This window comes from Acomys russatus, chromosome 20 (assembly GCF_903995435.1).
Source record: "Acomys russatus chromosome 20, mAcoRus1.1, whole genome shotgun sequence".
Classification (NCBI taxonomy): domain Eukaryota; kingdom Metazoa; phylum Chordata; class Mammalia; order Rodentia; family Muridae; genus Acomys; species Acomys russatus.
The window spans coordinates 2,601,980-2,615,369 of record NC_067156.1 but is presented as its reverse complement, the minus strand read 5'-3'; the positions used below and the strand labels follow the sequence as shown (position 1 = coordinate 2,615,369).

At 49.2% G+C, this 13,390-nt stretch overlaps 1 protein-coding gene across 1 annotated transcript in view; it reads left to right on the top strand.

The window, feature by feature from the left end:
* Npc1 (NPC intracellular cholesterol transporter 1) overlaps window positions 1-13,387 on the top strand; it is a 45,907-nt gene extending 32,520 nt beyond the window's left edge. The window contains exons 12-25 of the mRNA XM_051163757.1: window positions 1,286-1,475; window positions 1,877-2,059; window positions 2,939-3,053; window positions 4,414-4,541; window positions 4,623-4,763; window positions 5,814-5,903; window positions 6,262-6,452; window positions 6,851-6,966; window positions 7,625-7,754; window positions 8,938-9,138; window positions 9,900-10,131; window positions 11,350-11,463; window positions 12,243-12,405; window positions 13,195-13,387. Coding sequence (XP_051019714.1) covers window positions 1,286-1,475; window positions 1,877-2,059; window positions 2,939-3,053; window positions 4,414-4,541; window positions 4,623-4,763; window positions 5,814-5,903; window positions 6,262-6,452; window positions 6,851-6,966; window positions 7,625-7,754; window positions 8,938-9,138; window positions 9,900-10,131; window positions 11,350-11,463; window positions 12,243-12,405; window positions 13,195-13,277 — 2,077 coding nt within the window. The 3' untranslated portion in view covers window positions 13,278-13,387. The remainder of the gene's footprint in view (window positions 1-1,285; window positions 1,476-1,876; window positions 2,060-2,938; window positions 3,054-4,413; window positions 4,542-4,622; window positions 4,764-5,813; window positions 5,904-6,261; window positions 6,453-6,850; window positions 6,967-7,624; window positions 7,755-8,937; window positions 9,139-9,899; window positions 10,132-11,349; window positions 11,464-12,242; window positions 12,406-13,194) is intronic.
* The last annotated feature ends 3 nt before the right edge of the window (window positions 13,388-13,390 follow it).

Genomic DNA, 13,390 nt, shown 5'->3' with positions numbered 1-13,390 from the left:
CCATGCCTGTTTCCTGCAGTGCTGGGACAGACCCTAAGGTGTGGTGCATGCTCAGCACATGCTCCGTCATGGGAGGGCATCCCCCACCTTGGGATTTGCATTTTCCTGATGAAAGACAGAAGTCCCTTATCAGATATATGTAATTTCAAGATTTTTTTTTCTCCATTTCTATAGTCCTCCTCTTTGAACTTTTGAAGCACAAAAGTCTTTTTCTTTCAATTTATTTTCTTTTATTGCTTGTAATGTACTTTTGATGCATCTGTGACCTGACACAATGACAGAACATTTATTCTTGTGTTTTCTTCTGAGAGTTTTATAGTTTTAACTCCTGTTTTGGCCTCTGATCCATTTAAATCTTTCAAACCCAGGCCCCTGGCCTGGTAGGCAAATGCTCTGCCATGGAGCTGTATACCCAGCCCTTGGTTTTTTGAAACCAGGTCTTGCCAGCCTTCAACAGCCCTATGCTACCCCTCAGCCTATTAAGTTTCATGTATAGTATGAGGTAAGCGTCTGGCTATCCACCTAACTGTCTTTAACCATTTACTGAAATGATTGTTTTTTCTCTCCATTGTAAAGTGGTCGTAGTACCCTTAACAGAAATGACTTTGCTCAGACACAGTGTGTCTTTGGCTTTCCTGCACTTTTCTGTATGTCTATCCTTGTGCCAGTGTCAAACTTTCTTGATTACTGTGATACATTTGGAATTAGAACAGGTGTCATGCTTTGTTCACCTCAGGCCTGTTGAGTGTGCTTGAGGCCTTGCAGTTGTGTGTGAGTTCTAGAAGCAGCTCATTATTTTCTATAAAGAACTCAGGTGGGGTCTGGGAGATTATGTTGGACTTACATATATCCACTTTTAAAATGTTGTTCTGCGAGTAATGAACTCCTTAGCACATGCTCCACTTAAGGCTAGCATGGCAGTGTGTGCCAGTGGCCGGCACGCAAGAGGCAGAAGGGCCACCTAAGCTCAGAATTCTAGGCCAGCTTGGGCACATAGTGACATGTCTCTGAAAGAAAACAGCATGAATCAACTTTAAACACGTTCTGAGCAGTACAGTCAGGGCTGGGGTTATGGCTCAGAGGTAGTGGGCCCACCGTGGGGTGCCCAGGGTCCTGTGTTTGACCCCCAGCGCCAGCACTAACGGCGGAGCAGTCAGCCTAGCAGGAGTTGCCTGTGATCTCTCAGGACATAGGTTAGCGAGATGGCCTTTGTGTCATACGTGTTGAGAAACTCATCTGTCAGGTGGTTTTTAATTAAAAATATAAAAATTTGCTTACCCCTTAGGTTTATTAATTTTGTGAAAAATTACAAGAATCCAAATCTGACCATTTCTTTCGTTGCTGAGCGAAGCATTGAAGATGAGCTCAACCGGGAAAGTAACAGTGACGTGTTCACTGTCGTCATCAGCTACGCTGTGATGTTTCTGTACATCTCCCTCGCCTTGGGACACATCCAGAGCTGTAGCAGGCTTCTGGTGAGTGTGACAGGCTCACAGGGAGGTGTCAGAAATGACAGTGCCAACTGATGGGGCTTTTTTCCTCTCCTTATTAATTTCTTCTTCCCAAAGCTGCCTCAAGTGTGTTGTTCCTTCAGTGAACATCATGTTAATTAACTTGTCTGTTTTCTGTGTCTACTTTCTTCACTTGCAGCTTTTTAGTCTACTTTATACCTAAGGATTGCTTCACATAAACTACTTTTTCCCTCTTTTGTTCATACCACTACCTGTAAGTGCATGAACTGCTGCTAGGGGCAAATTTAGAAGTTTTTCTGTGTTCTCCTAAATGGTGAATTGTACACTTAAATGCTTCTGTGAGATAGAGCTCTGTGGCGGTAGGACAGAAACCTCTGCTGACCCATGCCTTTGCCCCACATCAGGTGGATTCTAAAATCTCGCTGGGCATCGCAGGGATCCTGATTGTGCTGAGCTCGGTAGCCTGCTCGCTGGGCATCTTCAGCTACGCTGGGATGCCTCTGACCCTCATCGTCATTGAGGTCATCCCGTTCCTGGTGCTGGCTGTAGGGGTGGACAACATCTTCATTCTCGTGCAGACCTACCAGGTAAATCCTCCTCTTTTCAGGGAGCTCAGCATCTTTCCAGGCCCTCGGGTTTGTAAATGGCTGATCAATGCTGCCTTTGTAGACACAGCAGCTCCACATCCTTCATGCTTCCTTTGCATCTTGATTGGTTTGACACATTTTGGGACCAAGAATTTTAGCCTTAGGCCATAGGGCACCCTCCTCCCTCCCAGGAAGCAGGGAAGGGCCAGGGAGGTTTTCTCTTCCTCTCTGCCCTACCCTGGGGGCCTGGGGGCGATGGCTGCCCCCTCCTCCCCTCCCCAGTGAGGGACATTTTTTGGTAAACCTATTTTCATTTTGGAAAATATTTATGAATAAATAGTTTTACATGAAAAAAAGGATTTTAGCCTTCTCTTTGATTAGATACAAGATGAGAGTTTGGTATTAAACCTTATTTTCACAAGCAATAAGAATTCACACACTTAGGGGAATTGGTTCAGGTAGGAATGGCATTAAAGTTATTTCCAGCACACTACAGACACATACTGGATTCACTGTGTTCTGAGGCACTGCTAAAGGCACACTGGCAACACACTTTCTGCCATTGTAGGATGTGGTCTCAGTTGCCTGAAATCCTTGTCTGAGTGGAGACTCAGTGACACACAAGTGTTGTTTTGTGGTCCATCCCCCTGCATCCCGTGTACCAAGCAGTTATCTGATAGAATGACTCAGCTCTGCTGAGTTTCTTGTCTGGTGCCCAGGTCAGCAGTCTGACTGTACTGCCGCCGGCGGCGTTAACTGGCTCAGCTGCGCCTCCTCCGTCCAGTTATCACTTGCTTTACCCCCGAGTTAACACAAGACAAGACCCAGATGGCTCTGTTGCTAAGAAAATTTAATAGTGCATTTTTTTTTTTCTTTAAGAGAGATGAGCGTCTTCAGGAAGAGACGCTGGATCAGCAGCTGGGCCGGATCCTTGGGGAAGTGGCCCCCACCATGTTCCTTTCGTCCTTTTCTGAGACCTCAGCATTTTTCTTCGGTAATTTTGCTGTAGACCGTGGCTTGCTGAGTATCTGCCTATCCCCGCCCCCGCCCCCGCCCCCGCCTCCCCCATTCCCCTCCCACACCCCAACCCCCCTCCCCGTGTTTCTCTCTTTGGTGAGCTGTGCCTCACGGTTGGAGTGTCCCTTGTTGGACCACAATGTCTTGGCTAACCAGAGTGAGTTTGCAAGTGTTCTCTGCCCTGTATGTCCCAGGATGGTGCTGATGCTGGGATGCAGGATGACAGAGCCTCGAGCTCCGCTGCCACCTCCCCTTCTTGTGCCTGTAGCAAGTGTTAGTATTTGAAAGTGGCACTCCCCTCAGCAGTGCCATGTAGATTGGCTTGCAGGGTGCTCTCCTACCCTGACTGCAAGCTCCCAGGGGAAACAGGCTCATTAGTGAGCAGAGCTTCTTGTAGTACATGCCTCAGGACTAGGAGCCGGAATGAGCTAGAACAAAAGTCCTCAGGGATTCTTTTGTGCAGAGCCATCACTGAGTTGTGATGCTACCCGCCCAGTCCTTCCTAATTGTAAAATGTCCTAGAGGCTGAGCTAGGCTGGGAATCTGTGTAGAGAAAACAGTCGTCTCATTGTTGGAGGTCATAGGCTGCAGTGCCCACGTGACCACCAGCTTTACCCAGGCCAGTATAGGCTGGGTTTAGGTGATAAGCTTTCAGTGGTGCCATGGAGTGACATGATTTTGAAACTTGTGGTCTTTATTGTGCCCTAGATAGGCACAGGTACAGGGGCAGTAGTATACTTTTTAGCTTTTTTCTAAGAAAACCATGCAAGTATGTTGATAACAGTAGCCAACACTGTGTGTCCAGGTCTGACTAACTTTACCAAACTTGGAGGCAGGATGCTGTGACATCCTCAGGATTGCACGTGCCCCATCTAAAGACAGGATCATGTGGCTCAGCATCATAGACACACACACACACACAAACATGCACACACCCACGCACCCCCACACATACAGGCATGTGCACCAAGTAATATGGTGAATCTTGATTTTTGATTAAACCTTATTCCACTATTAAATGCTGAAAACTTATTAAAAATATTTTTGCAGGGGCTGGAGAGATGGCTCAGAGGTTAAGAGCACTGGTTGTTCTTCCAAAGGTCCTGAGTTCATTTCCTACAACCAGTGGTGGCTCACACCATCTGTATTGAGATCTGGTGCCGTCTTCTAGCTTGCAGTTGTACATACAGACAGAACATTGTATACATAGTAAAGAAATACATTTTTAAATATATATATATTTTTTTTCCTCCTAAAATGGATCAACATAGTGTGCATCAAGAGGAAGTGGTGTGTGTTTACCCTGAGTGGCGTGACGGTCCTTTCTCTCCCTGTAGGGGCGCTGTCCTCAATGCCCGCTGTCCACACCTTCTCTCTGTTTGCGGGGATGGCTGTCTTCATTGACTTCATCCTTCAGATTACCTGCTTTGTGAGCGTCTTGGGGTTAGACATTAAGAGGCAAGAGGTAAGAACCAGAATCTATTTGAGTTCAGAGTCTAGATTACACCAGAGAGTTTTCACAACCTCTCCCTTTCTGCATCATCAGAAAAACCGGCTGGACATACTGTGTTGTGTCAGAGGCGTGGACGATGGAGGAGGTACCCAGGCCTCCGAAAGCTACCTGTTCCGCTTCTTCAAGAACTCCTTTGCCCCACTTCTGCTGAAGGACTGGCTGCGACCCATTGTGGTACGGACTCTTCTGTGGTGTCTGTCTCCTCTCCCCATGCGGATGTGTCACATGCCTGGGAGAGCAATGCCAACCAGCTAATACAGTGCAGAACGCAGGGGAAACATATGCAGTAGCACGGTCCTTTTCTAGAGCTTGGTTGGTTGGTTGCTTGGTTGTTGGTTCTGGTTTTTCGAGACAGGGTTTCTCTGTGTAGCCCTGGCTGTCCTGGACTCACTTTGTAGACCAGGCTGGTCTCGAACTCACAGCGATCTGCCTGCCTCTGCCTCCCGAGTGCTGGGATCACAGGTGCACGACACCTCGCCCAGGTATTGGCAAGAGTTTTTGTTTTTGTGCCCAAACCCTGAGTTTTTGCTTTGAATTAATTGTAATTTTGCAGAATGCTGCAAAGTTAGCAGGTGGAACCCCAGTTTCTCTCACCCAGTATCTTCTAGTGGTGTACTGTGTCTCACACACCCAATTATAATAAGTATGTACACAGAGTTATAGTTCAGGCTTGTTTGTGTGGCATATATGTGTGTCTGTGTATGTGTGTGAACACATCACGTTTAACACTCTGGCCTTCTGAGTAATACCTGCCACCTCAGAAGGAGAAATTTGATGCTGGTGCCATGTGAGATTCTTTGTTTTTACTATATATACAGATCCCTATAACAGAAAAGATGCATGGTTGTCCCACTGCCGCCCTCCCCTGCTCCTGGCAACCACAGGAGGTTTCACAGCAGCACTCCACTAAAAGAACAGACATTAGTGTCTGCTCACAGCCAGAGGTGGTGGCCAAGCCCCACAGTTACTGTCACAGCTGTCCTAAACTCTGGGTGGTCCTTGGCTTTCTTGTGCCTTTATTCCAGCACAGTCTGGCTTTGGACTGGGAGTGTAGGTCAGCTGGAGAGTGCTTGCCTAGCCCTAGGCAAGGCGGGGTTCACCCTCTGATATTACCAACACTAAAAAAATAAAATAAGATCATGTCTTTTGTGTGCTAGATTTTATATCTCATCTTCAATTTATTACATTACCAATTGGTGTCTTGTCATTTGCTTTTCCTTCCAGATAGCTGTATTTGTGGGTGTTCTGTCATTCAGTATCGCAGTCGTGAACAAAGTAGAAATCGGGTTGGATCAATCTCTTTCAATGCCAAATGTGAGGTGCTTTCTTTTCTTTAATTTTCTTAGCCGGTGATGAATATAGTTTTCATAACATGTGTGTAGGTGTTAAGTTTACTTCCAAATACAAATCACGCAAGAGGCAACAGTGACCTGCCACAGGAGTTGGCCGCTGGCCCTGTGAATTCCCACTGCTCTTCACGACACAGCCTAAGCCGTTAAGCAGCCAGTCTCCTGAGGTCACCTTGTGACGTCCCTTCTGGCTGGGGCTTAGTAACCGGTGCACGCTGGGAGAGAATCGTGCCTCTAGATTGGCAGCTTGGGTTCCCAGTGCAGTCCCTTCTCCTTCAGTTCCCATCAAACCATCCTTTTCTTTCCTTTGGTCTTTCTTTCAGGATTCCTACGTGATTGACTATTTCAAATCACTCAGTGAGTACCTGCACTCGGGGCCGCCCGTCTACTTCGTCCTGGAGGAAGGCCATGACTACACCACCCGGCAAGGGCAGAACATGGTGTGCGGCGGCATGGGCTGTGACAATGACTCCCTGGTACAGCAGATATTTTACGCAGCTGAACTGGACACCTAGTCAGTATCAGGACTGTCTCATCCTTTGTACTTCTTTTTTCTTTAATGTGTTTATTGAGATTCGGTCTCCCTGTGTAGCCCAAGCCAGTCTAGCACTTGGAGCTCGGCCTGTCCCAGCCCCTTGGGTGTTAGGATTACAGACCAGTTTGCCTCACCATGCCTGGCAGGAGGAGGGTCTCTTGGCCAGAGTCAACTTAGGCCAAGATCGTCTTTTGGGAAGGTTGTTTTTGTTGTTGTTGTTTCAAAAAGTCTGTTAGGCTAGGTTTCATGTGAGCAAAGTGGGCTCATGGTGACGGTTTGCGTTCAGTCACGCTCAGCATCAATGTCAAACAGAGAAGAGGAACTGAAGTTTCCAGGCATTGCTGAGCAAGTCAGTCACTTTCTCTCCTTTTCTCCAGTACCCACATAGGCTTTGCGCCCTCGTCCTGGATTGATGATTACTTTGACTGGGTCTCGCCGCAATCCTCCTGCTGTAGACTCTACAATGTCACTCACCAATTCTGCAACGCTTCTGGTACTTTTATCTCCTTTTCTAGATCTTCCCCTCCCACCCCCACCCTTTTTTTTTTCCCAGAAAAATGGACTGGTAGTGGTACACACCTTTAATCCCAGCACTCGGGAGGCAGAGGCAGGCAGATCTCTGAGTTCAAGGCCATCCTGGCCTACAAAACGAGTCCAGGACACTAAGGGCTACTCAGAGAAAACCAAAAACCAAAAAGAGAAAGAAAGATGGTAGCACTGCTTAGCCATTTCACTTTACCTGGTTGTCATTCTCCTCCCCGTTGTCACTGTCCTCTCCTCAGCCATGCACACACATTTCCGTGTCTCGGGACTGCTTATCAGGGGATTGGCTCCCCAGTCACACACCTCACCCTGTCCAGACCACATGCATTGCTTCTGTCAAGCGTGCCAACTGGTGAGCAACCCTTTTGTAAGTGCTGAGGATGTTCATGAACATACGAGAGTCCTGGGCTCTTAGGTGTTCCTCAGAGCACGGCACCTGCTTGCAGGAGGATGTGCTGTACGGCTGTGAACCGTGAGCTCACAAGCTGAAGCCTCTGGAGGAGGGAATGATGCGAGACAACACTGTTCTTTAAGTCTCCTTGTTGCTGCTGTTTCTGTTTAAATCTTGAGGCCTGTTTTCCTAATGATTGGCTCTTTTCTTTTGCCAGTGATTGACCCAACCTGTGTCCGCTGTAGACCTCTGACCTCAGAGGGCAAACAGAGGCCTCAGGGCAAAGAATTCATGAAATTCCTGCCCATGTTCCTTTCCGATAATCCCAACCCCAAGTGTGGCAAAGGGTAAGTGCAGCAGAGCTGTCAGCGAAGCAGCCACTGCAGCTGTAACTTGACGTGAGAAGCAAGGCTGGGATGGAAGTTGTCTTCCGTCTGTAGAGGCACCATTTCAAGACAGCTCCCCAGCTCTCATCAGCCCAGCCCTCACTGTGCACTCGCTCCCCACACTGTGCTTCCTGTCCCGTAGCTCGGCAGCCGTATGGATGGAGGCACGCCTGCGCGTATCATGAAGGAGCAGAGGAAAGGGGGCACGCTGCAGAGTGAGAGGCTGGGCAGTCCCAGCAGGCTTAGGGGGCATCTCTGCTTTGGTGCTGTTACCACAGTTGGAGGTTTAGGCTTGGCCTCTATGTCCCCAGCTAGCCAGGCCCCCCATTGCCCACATGGACAGGAGCAGAAGGTCTGGCCCAGAAGTAGTAGAGATAAGAGAACTGATACAGAGGCTTTTGTAGGTGGAAGTTGCATACCACGTGTGTATGATGTAACTCACATGTATGTACTTTTGTAAGAAGCCACATCTGAGCCAGGCAGTGATGAGGCACGCCTTAAATCTCAGCACTCTGGGGCAAAGGCAGGTGGATCTCTGAGTTCCAGGACAGCCAAGGGCACACAGAGGAACCCTGCCTTGAAAACGGAATACACATGTGAACAGTCTTATTACCTGTGTGTGTCGGGTCTGTGTCCTGAGACTTCTGCTAGTTCTGATGAAGACTACCTCTGAGCGTGAGAATAGATAGAGGTCTTGCTTTGTCTGTGAACACTGGGGCCTATTCTGGCCTTTTCTCTGTGAAAGCGTGGGAGTTCAGTTGTTAGGAAGTACTGTGCAGTGTCATGCCAGACACCTCTCTGGCCTCACCGCATTAGCACTCCCAGGCTGCAGGTGCCTGTGGTAGCATGCCCATTCACAGAGGTCTTGCTGGGGCTAAGGTGAGGGCACTGCCAGGGAGGCCTGGGCTTGGGGCCAGGTCCTCGCCGTGTCTCACCTTGTCACACAGCAGGAGAAACAATAACAGCGGTGCACCAGACAAACCACAGCAGTAAGCTAAGGCAAAGCCTTCCATACGCCCCTCGCGGGGGGCCTCCTTCACCCATGCGGCCTCGGAGCCAGGTCAAATGACTTCACCCAGAGTGTTCATACTCTACCCATCTTCTATAAGTCATAGCCTTTCTTACACCACTGCCTCTTCCTCAGGGGACATGCTGCTTACGGTTCAGCTGTTAACATTATGGGAGATGACACTTACGTTGGGGCCACTTATTTCATGACCTACCACACTGTACTTAAGACCTCTGCTGACTATATTGATGCCATGAAAAAAGCCCGGCTTCTAGCCAGTAACATCACGGAAACCATACGGTCTAAAGGGAGCAGCTGTCACGTGTTCCCGTACAGGTAAAGCAGGGCTCTCACTCTGAGTCGGCCTTCTCCTTAGCCAGGGCTGGCTTATGAGCAGTGTTTAAGGTATTGGGGTCAGAATCTTGGGGCTCTGCTCTGCTCTGAGGACTAAACACAGAACTCTGTGTGCTGTCCCAGCCCAGAGAGACACATGGGGAGGTAACCCAGGAAAGCAGCCTTGCACAAGGCCGTGCCAGCCCTGCAGTCAGGCCCGGCAGGGAGCCAGCCTGCTCATTACTTGGGACAGAGCTCTGAGGAACATTTTTCATTTGCTGGGGTTAGAGGTCTTTAGTGCTGCTGCTGCTGCTTTTTCCTTGGAAAATAAGGCAGAGCAAGCAAATTGCTTTTCTCAAAGTGTAAGTGTGATCTCGGATGTGGCACCGCAGCCTCTCTCGGTGCAGATGTTCTGAGTAGGTAGGTATCATAATTCTCAGGCACAACTGGAAACGATGCAGGGTAGGTCCCAGAGCACCCTGGATGGTTTCTTTCTTTTTCTAATACCCTATGTAATTTTTTGGAAATGTTTATTTATAAGTAGCAAGAATTGGACTTACAAGTAGAAAGTCTATGTAAACACACATCTGGGGTTACTGTCCTGCCATTCTTTGAATGTCAGTGACTATCAAAGACAGTTGGGTTTCTCTAGGCACACTGTGCCAGTCTCGCGTGGTTTTCTGGGGTGTTTCTCCCAACTCTGCAGAGTGCTGGGTGAGGAGGGGCAGCAGAGAGTAAGCGCTAACACACTCTCTCCTCCCTAGCGTGTTCTACGTCTTCTATGAACAGTACCTGACCATTATTGACGACACCATCTTTAACCTCAGTGTGTCTCTGGGCTCCATATTTCTGGTGACCTTGGTGGTTTTGGGCTGTGAGTTGTGGTCTGCGGTCATCATGTGTGTCACTATAGCCATGATCCTGGTCAACATGTTCGGTGTTATGTGGCTGTGGGGCATCAGTCTCAATGCTGTTTCCTTGGTCAACTTGGTGATGGTGAGTGCTGGTCTACTCGCGCTTTGTCCCCAGCTGCTGTGCCCCTTGCATGAGTTGTTCCGTAGATTCCATATAAGTTCTAAAGTGGCCTGAAGCACGCAGCTGCTTTTTGCTCTTAGTGTGCAGGGAAAACCAGGGTGGGTGCTAGTTGGGTGGCCCAGAGAGGTGGAGAGTATCCGGAAGCAGAAGCACACTGGCTTCAGTCTCTGAAGTTGGGCATGCAGCACAGCCCTGTATCCCCAGCGCTCAGGTGGCCGAGGCAGGAGCGTGTACTCACGCCTGCGTCCTTACCTCCTTTGGCAGCTGAAGCGAGCAGTGTGCTTCACAGGGCTTCGATGTGGAGATGTTCCGTGGTCTGGCTTGAGTGTGCTGTCTCTGTTGCTCAGAAAGTACTACAAAGCCACGTGACCCAGCGATGGCATATGCTTATAACCTCAGCAGTCAGTGTTGAGTTAGGAGGACCCTGCAAATTAGAGGCCACTTGAGTCCAGACCAGCCTACACTACAAGTTGAGATCCTGTCCCCAAATCAAAAACAATGGCTAGGGTAGCTCACCTAGTTGTTGGAGTGCTTCCATAGGATACATGAATCCTCAGTTCAGTCCCCTGCAAACCATGCACTCTGGGGGTGCACCCTGTAGTCCCAGCACAGGGGTGGGGGTGGGAGGGTGGGAGTGGGGCACAGTAAAAGAACGAGAAGTTCAGGATCATCCCTGGATCAGTCAGAACTAAATGAGATTCTGCCTGAAAACAAAAACCCACATAGCCTAATGACATTAAGACAGCCAAGGGTTACTAAGCAGGTTATTCAGTAGACGGCTCATACAGTCGCCAGCGACAGCTACTGAAGGGACAGCCGGGCACAGCGGTGCACACCTTTCATCTCAGCCCTCGGGGAGGCAGAGGCAGACAAATCTATAGTGGGAGTTCCAGGAGAGCCAGGACTACACAGGGAAACCCTGCCTCGAAAAACCAGAGAGAGGGAGAGAGTGTATTGAAGATGTAAAGGAACCTTCATAGTGACAAGGAGGCCCACAGGAAGGGCTGGCAGTATGCTGGCTTGGTGGGGGAGGGGGGATGTTTCCAGAAATCCCCCTAGTTCAAGCCAAGCTGCTGTGAAAAGCTGAGCACCAGGTACTGCCTAGAGGACTTCACGTGTCCTGTGGTTAAGGGGCATTTTCAGCTAAAAAGCCCTGTTCTCTCGGATGCTCTGTTTCAGAGCTGTGGCATTTCTGTGGAGTTCTGCAGCCACATAACAAGAGCATTCACAATGAGTACCAAGGGAAGCCGAGCGAGCCGGGCAGAAGAGGCGCTGGCCCACATGGGTAGTTCTGTGAGTATCCTTGGCGCCAGGATGCGCGGGGCTTCTTCAGTGACTGGCTGCTTCTCAAAAGAAACACAAATTCCATGGGTAAAACAGTTTGGATCCATTCTTTAAATGGCAGCTCCAGAGCTGTCTCTGACAACATACGTGTTGCATGCCCATGCACACACAGTAACCATTTTATAGTTTTGAAAGTTTCCATGTAAGACCCCATCTTGGTTCAGATACTGCCGACTTTAACCAAGAAGCCCAGAAGCAGAAGAGTTTTCTGGGAAAACACATTCTTACCCTTCAGCCGCCTTCTGACCTTTCCTAAGATTTTTCTTCTGGGCTGGAAGAGGGTTCAGCTAGTGAGGTGCCTGCCGCCTAAGCATGGGGACCTGCGCGTGAGTCCTTGACACGCAGAGGAGGAGGGCGCAGCAGTGCACCAGCAGTGCACACCTGTAACACTAGCTCCAGTGGACAGAGGGGTGGACCCCTGGGGTTCAGTGGCCAGCAGAGTAGCTGTGTGAGCTCGTTTCACTGAGACTGTCTCAGAACACAAGGTGGGGAGCCATTGAGAAAGCCACCCAAAGCCACCCCTGGCGCCCACTCAGCTGCACTCGAACATCCTTGGATGCACACATGCAGGCTCCTAGAGCAGTGGGCTAAACATGTTAGGCAGAGAGCACCATGCCTCAGGTCCTGCAGCTGCCCCACAGCCCTTGGGACCCTGACTGCTAAGGCAGGCTCGTATGACATTGGATGCTCATTTAAAACAGGCTAACAAGTCACTTCTACTTTTCCAGGTGTTCAGTGGAATCACACTTACAAAATTTGGAGGGATTGTGGTGTTGGCCTTTGCCAAATCTCAAATATTTGAGATCTTTTACTTCAGGATGTACTTAGCGATGGTCTTGCTCGGAGCCACTCACGGACTCGTATTTCTTCCCGTGTTACTCAGCTACATAGGTAAGAGTTCTTCTTTTTCAGAGGCGTGGGAGGAAGAGCAGTGTCATAAGAACCCTTCATTAGCTGGCATGGTGCCCCAAGCCCAGAAGCCCAGCGCTTGGAAGGTGGGAACAGGAAGGCCCCAAAGGCCATGGTCATCCAGCGAGTTTGAGGCTCACACAGAGAGAACATTTTCATCTTGACCATTCCTTTGGAGTATGAACTTGTACTGATGGACACCTAATAATTCATACTGCATACAGAAGTATAAAAGAAAAAGGGTAGCCGTCCTTGGGCCTCATGGTAGATCATTTCCTTAAGTCACTGCCCTGTGGGTCTGGAGGCATCAAAGCCTTCCGTGAGACAGGCCTGGGCTCTGTGCAGTTGCAGTGAGACAAACAGGGAACCAGCAAGATGCTGTTGCTGCCCTGGCCGCACGCTTGCTTGTGCATCTGTGGTGACTCCACCTCAAATGGCTCCTGGGCGAAAAGGAGACAGGACTGACTTGCTTTACAGCTTTGTTACTAAGTCGAAGCATTACGTAGAAAACGTGAGGCTAGAGAGAGGCTGAGCAGTTAACAAAGCACACTGGCAGGCTCCACAGGACCAAGGTCTGTCCCCAGCACCCCCAGAGCAGCTCACAACTATGTGTGACTCTACTCTTGAGGAAATCTGACACACTCTTCTGGGCTCTGGAGCACTGCAGGCAAAACACCCACACACAAAATAAAATAGAAAAATCAACAAAACCAAGGGCATTTTCCCATACCTAAAAGATTGTTTAAACTTCTTTTCTTTTGCTTCACATAGGACCGTCGGTAAATACAGCTAAAAGACAGACCACGCAGGAACGATACAGAGGGACAGAGCGAGAGCGGCTCCTCAATTTTTAGCCTTGTAGCGGCCTTGGTGACTGTGTGTCTGCGGATAGGTCAAGTTCATGTCAAGGCTGAGCTGCATGCTGCTGTTCCAGGCCTTAGGCTGTGCCAGGAGCAGCTGAACTCAG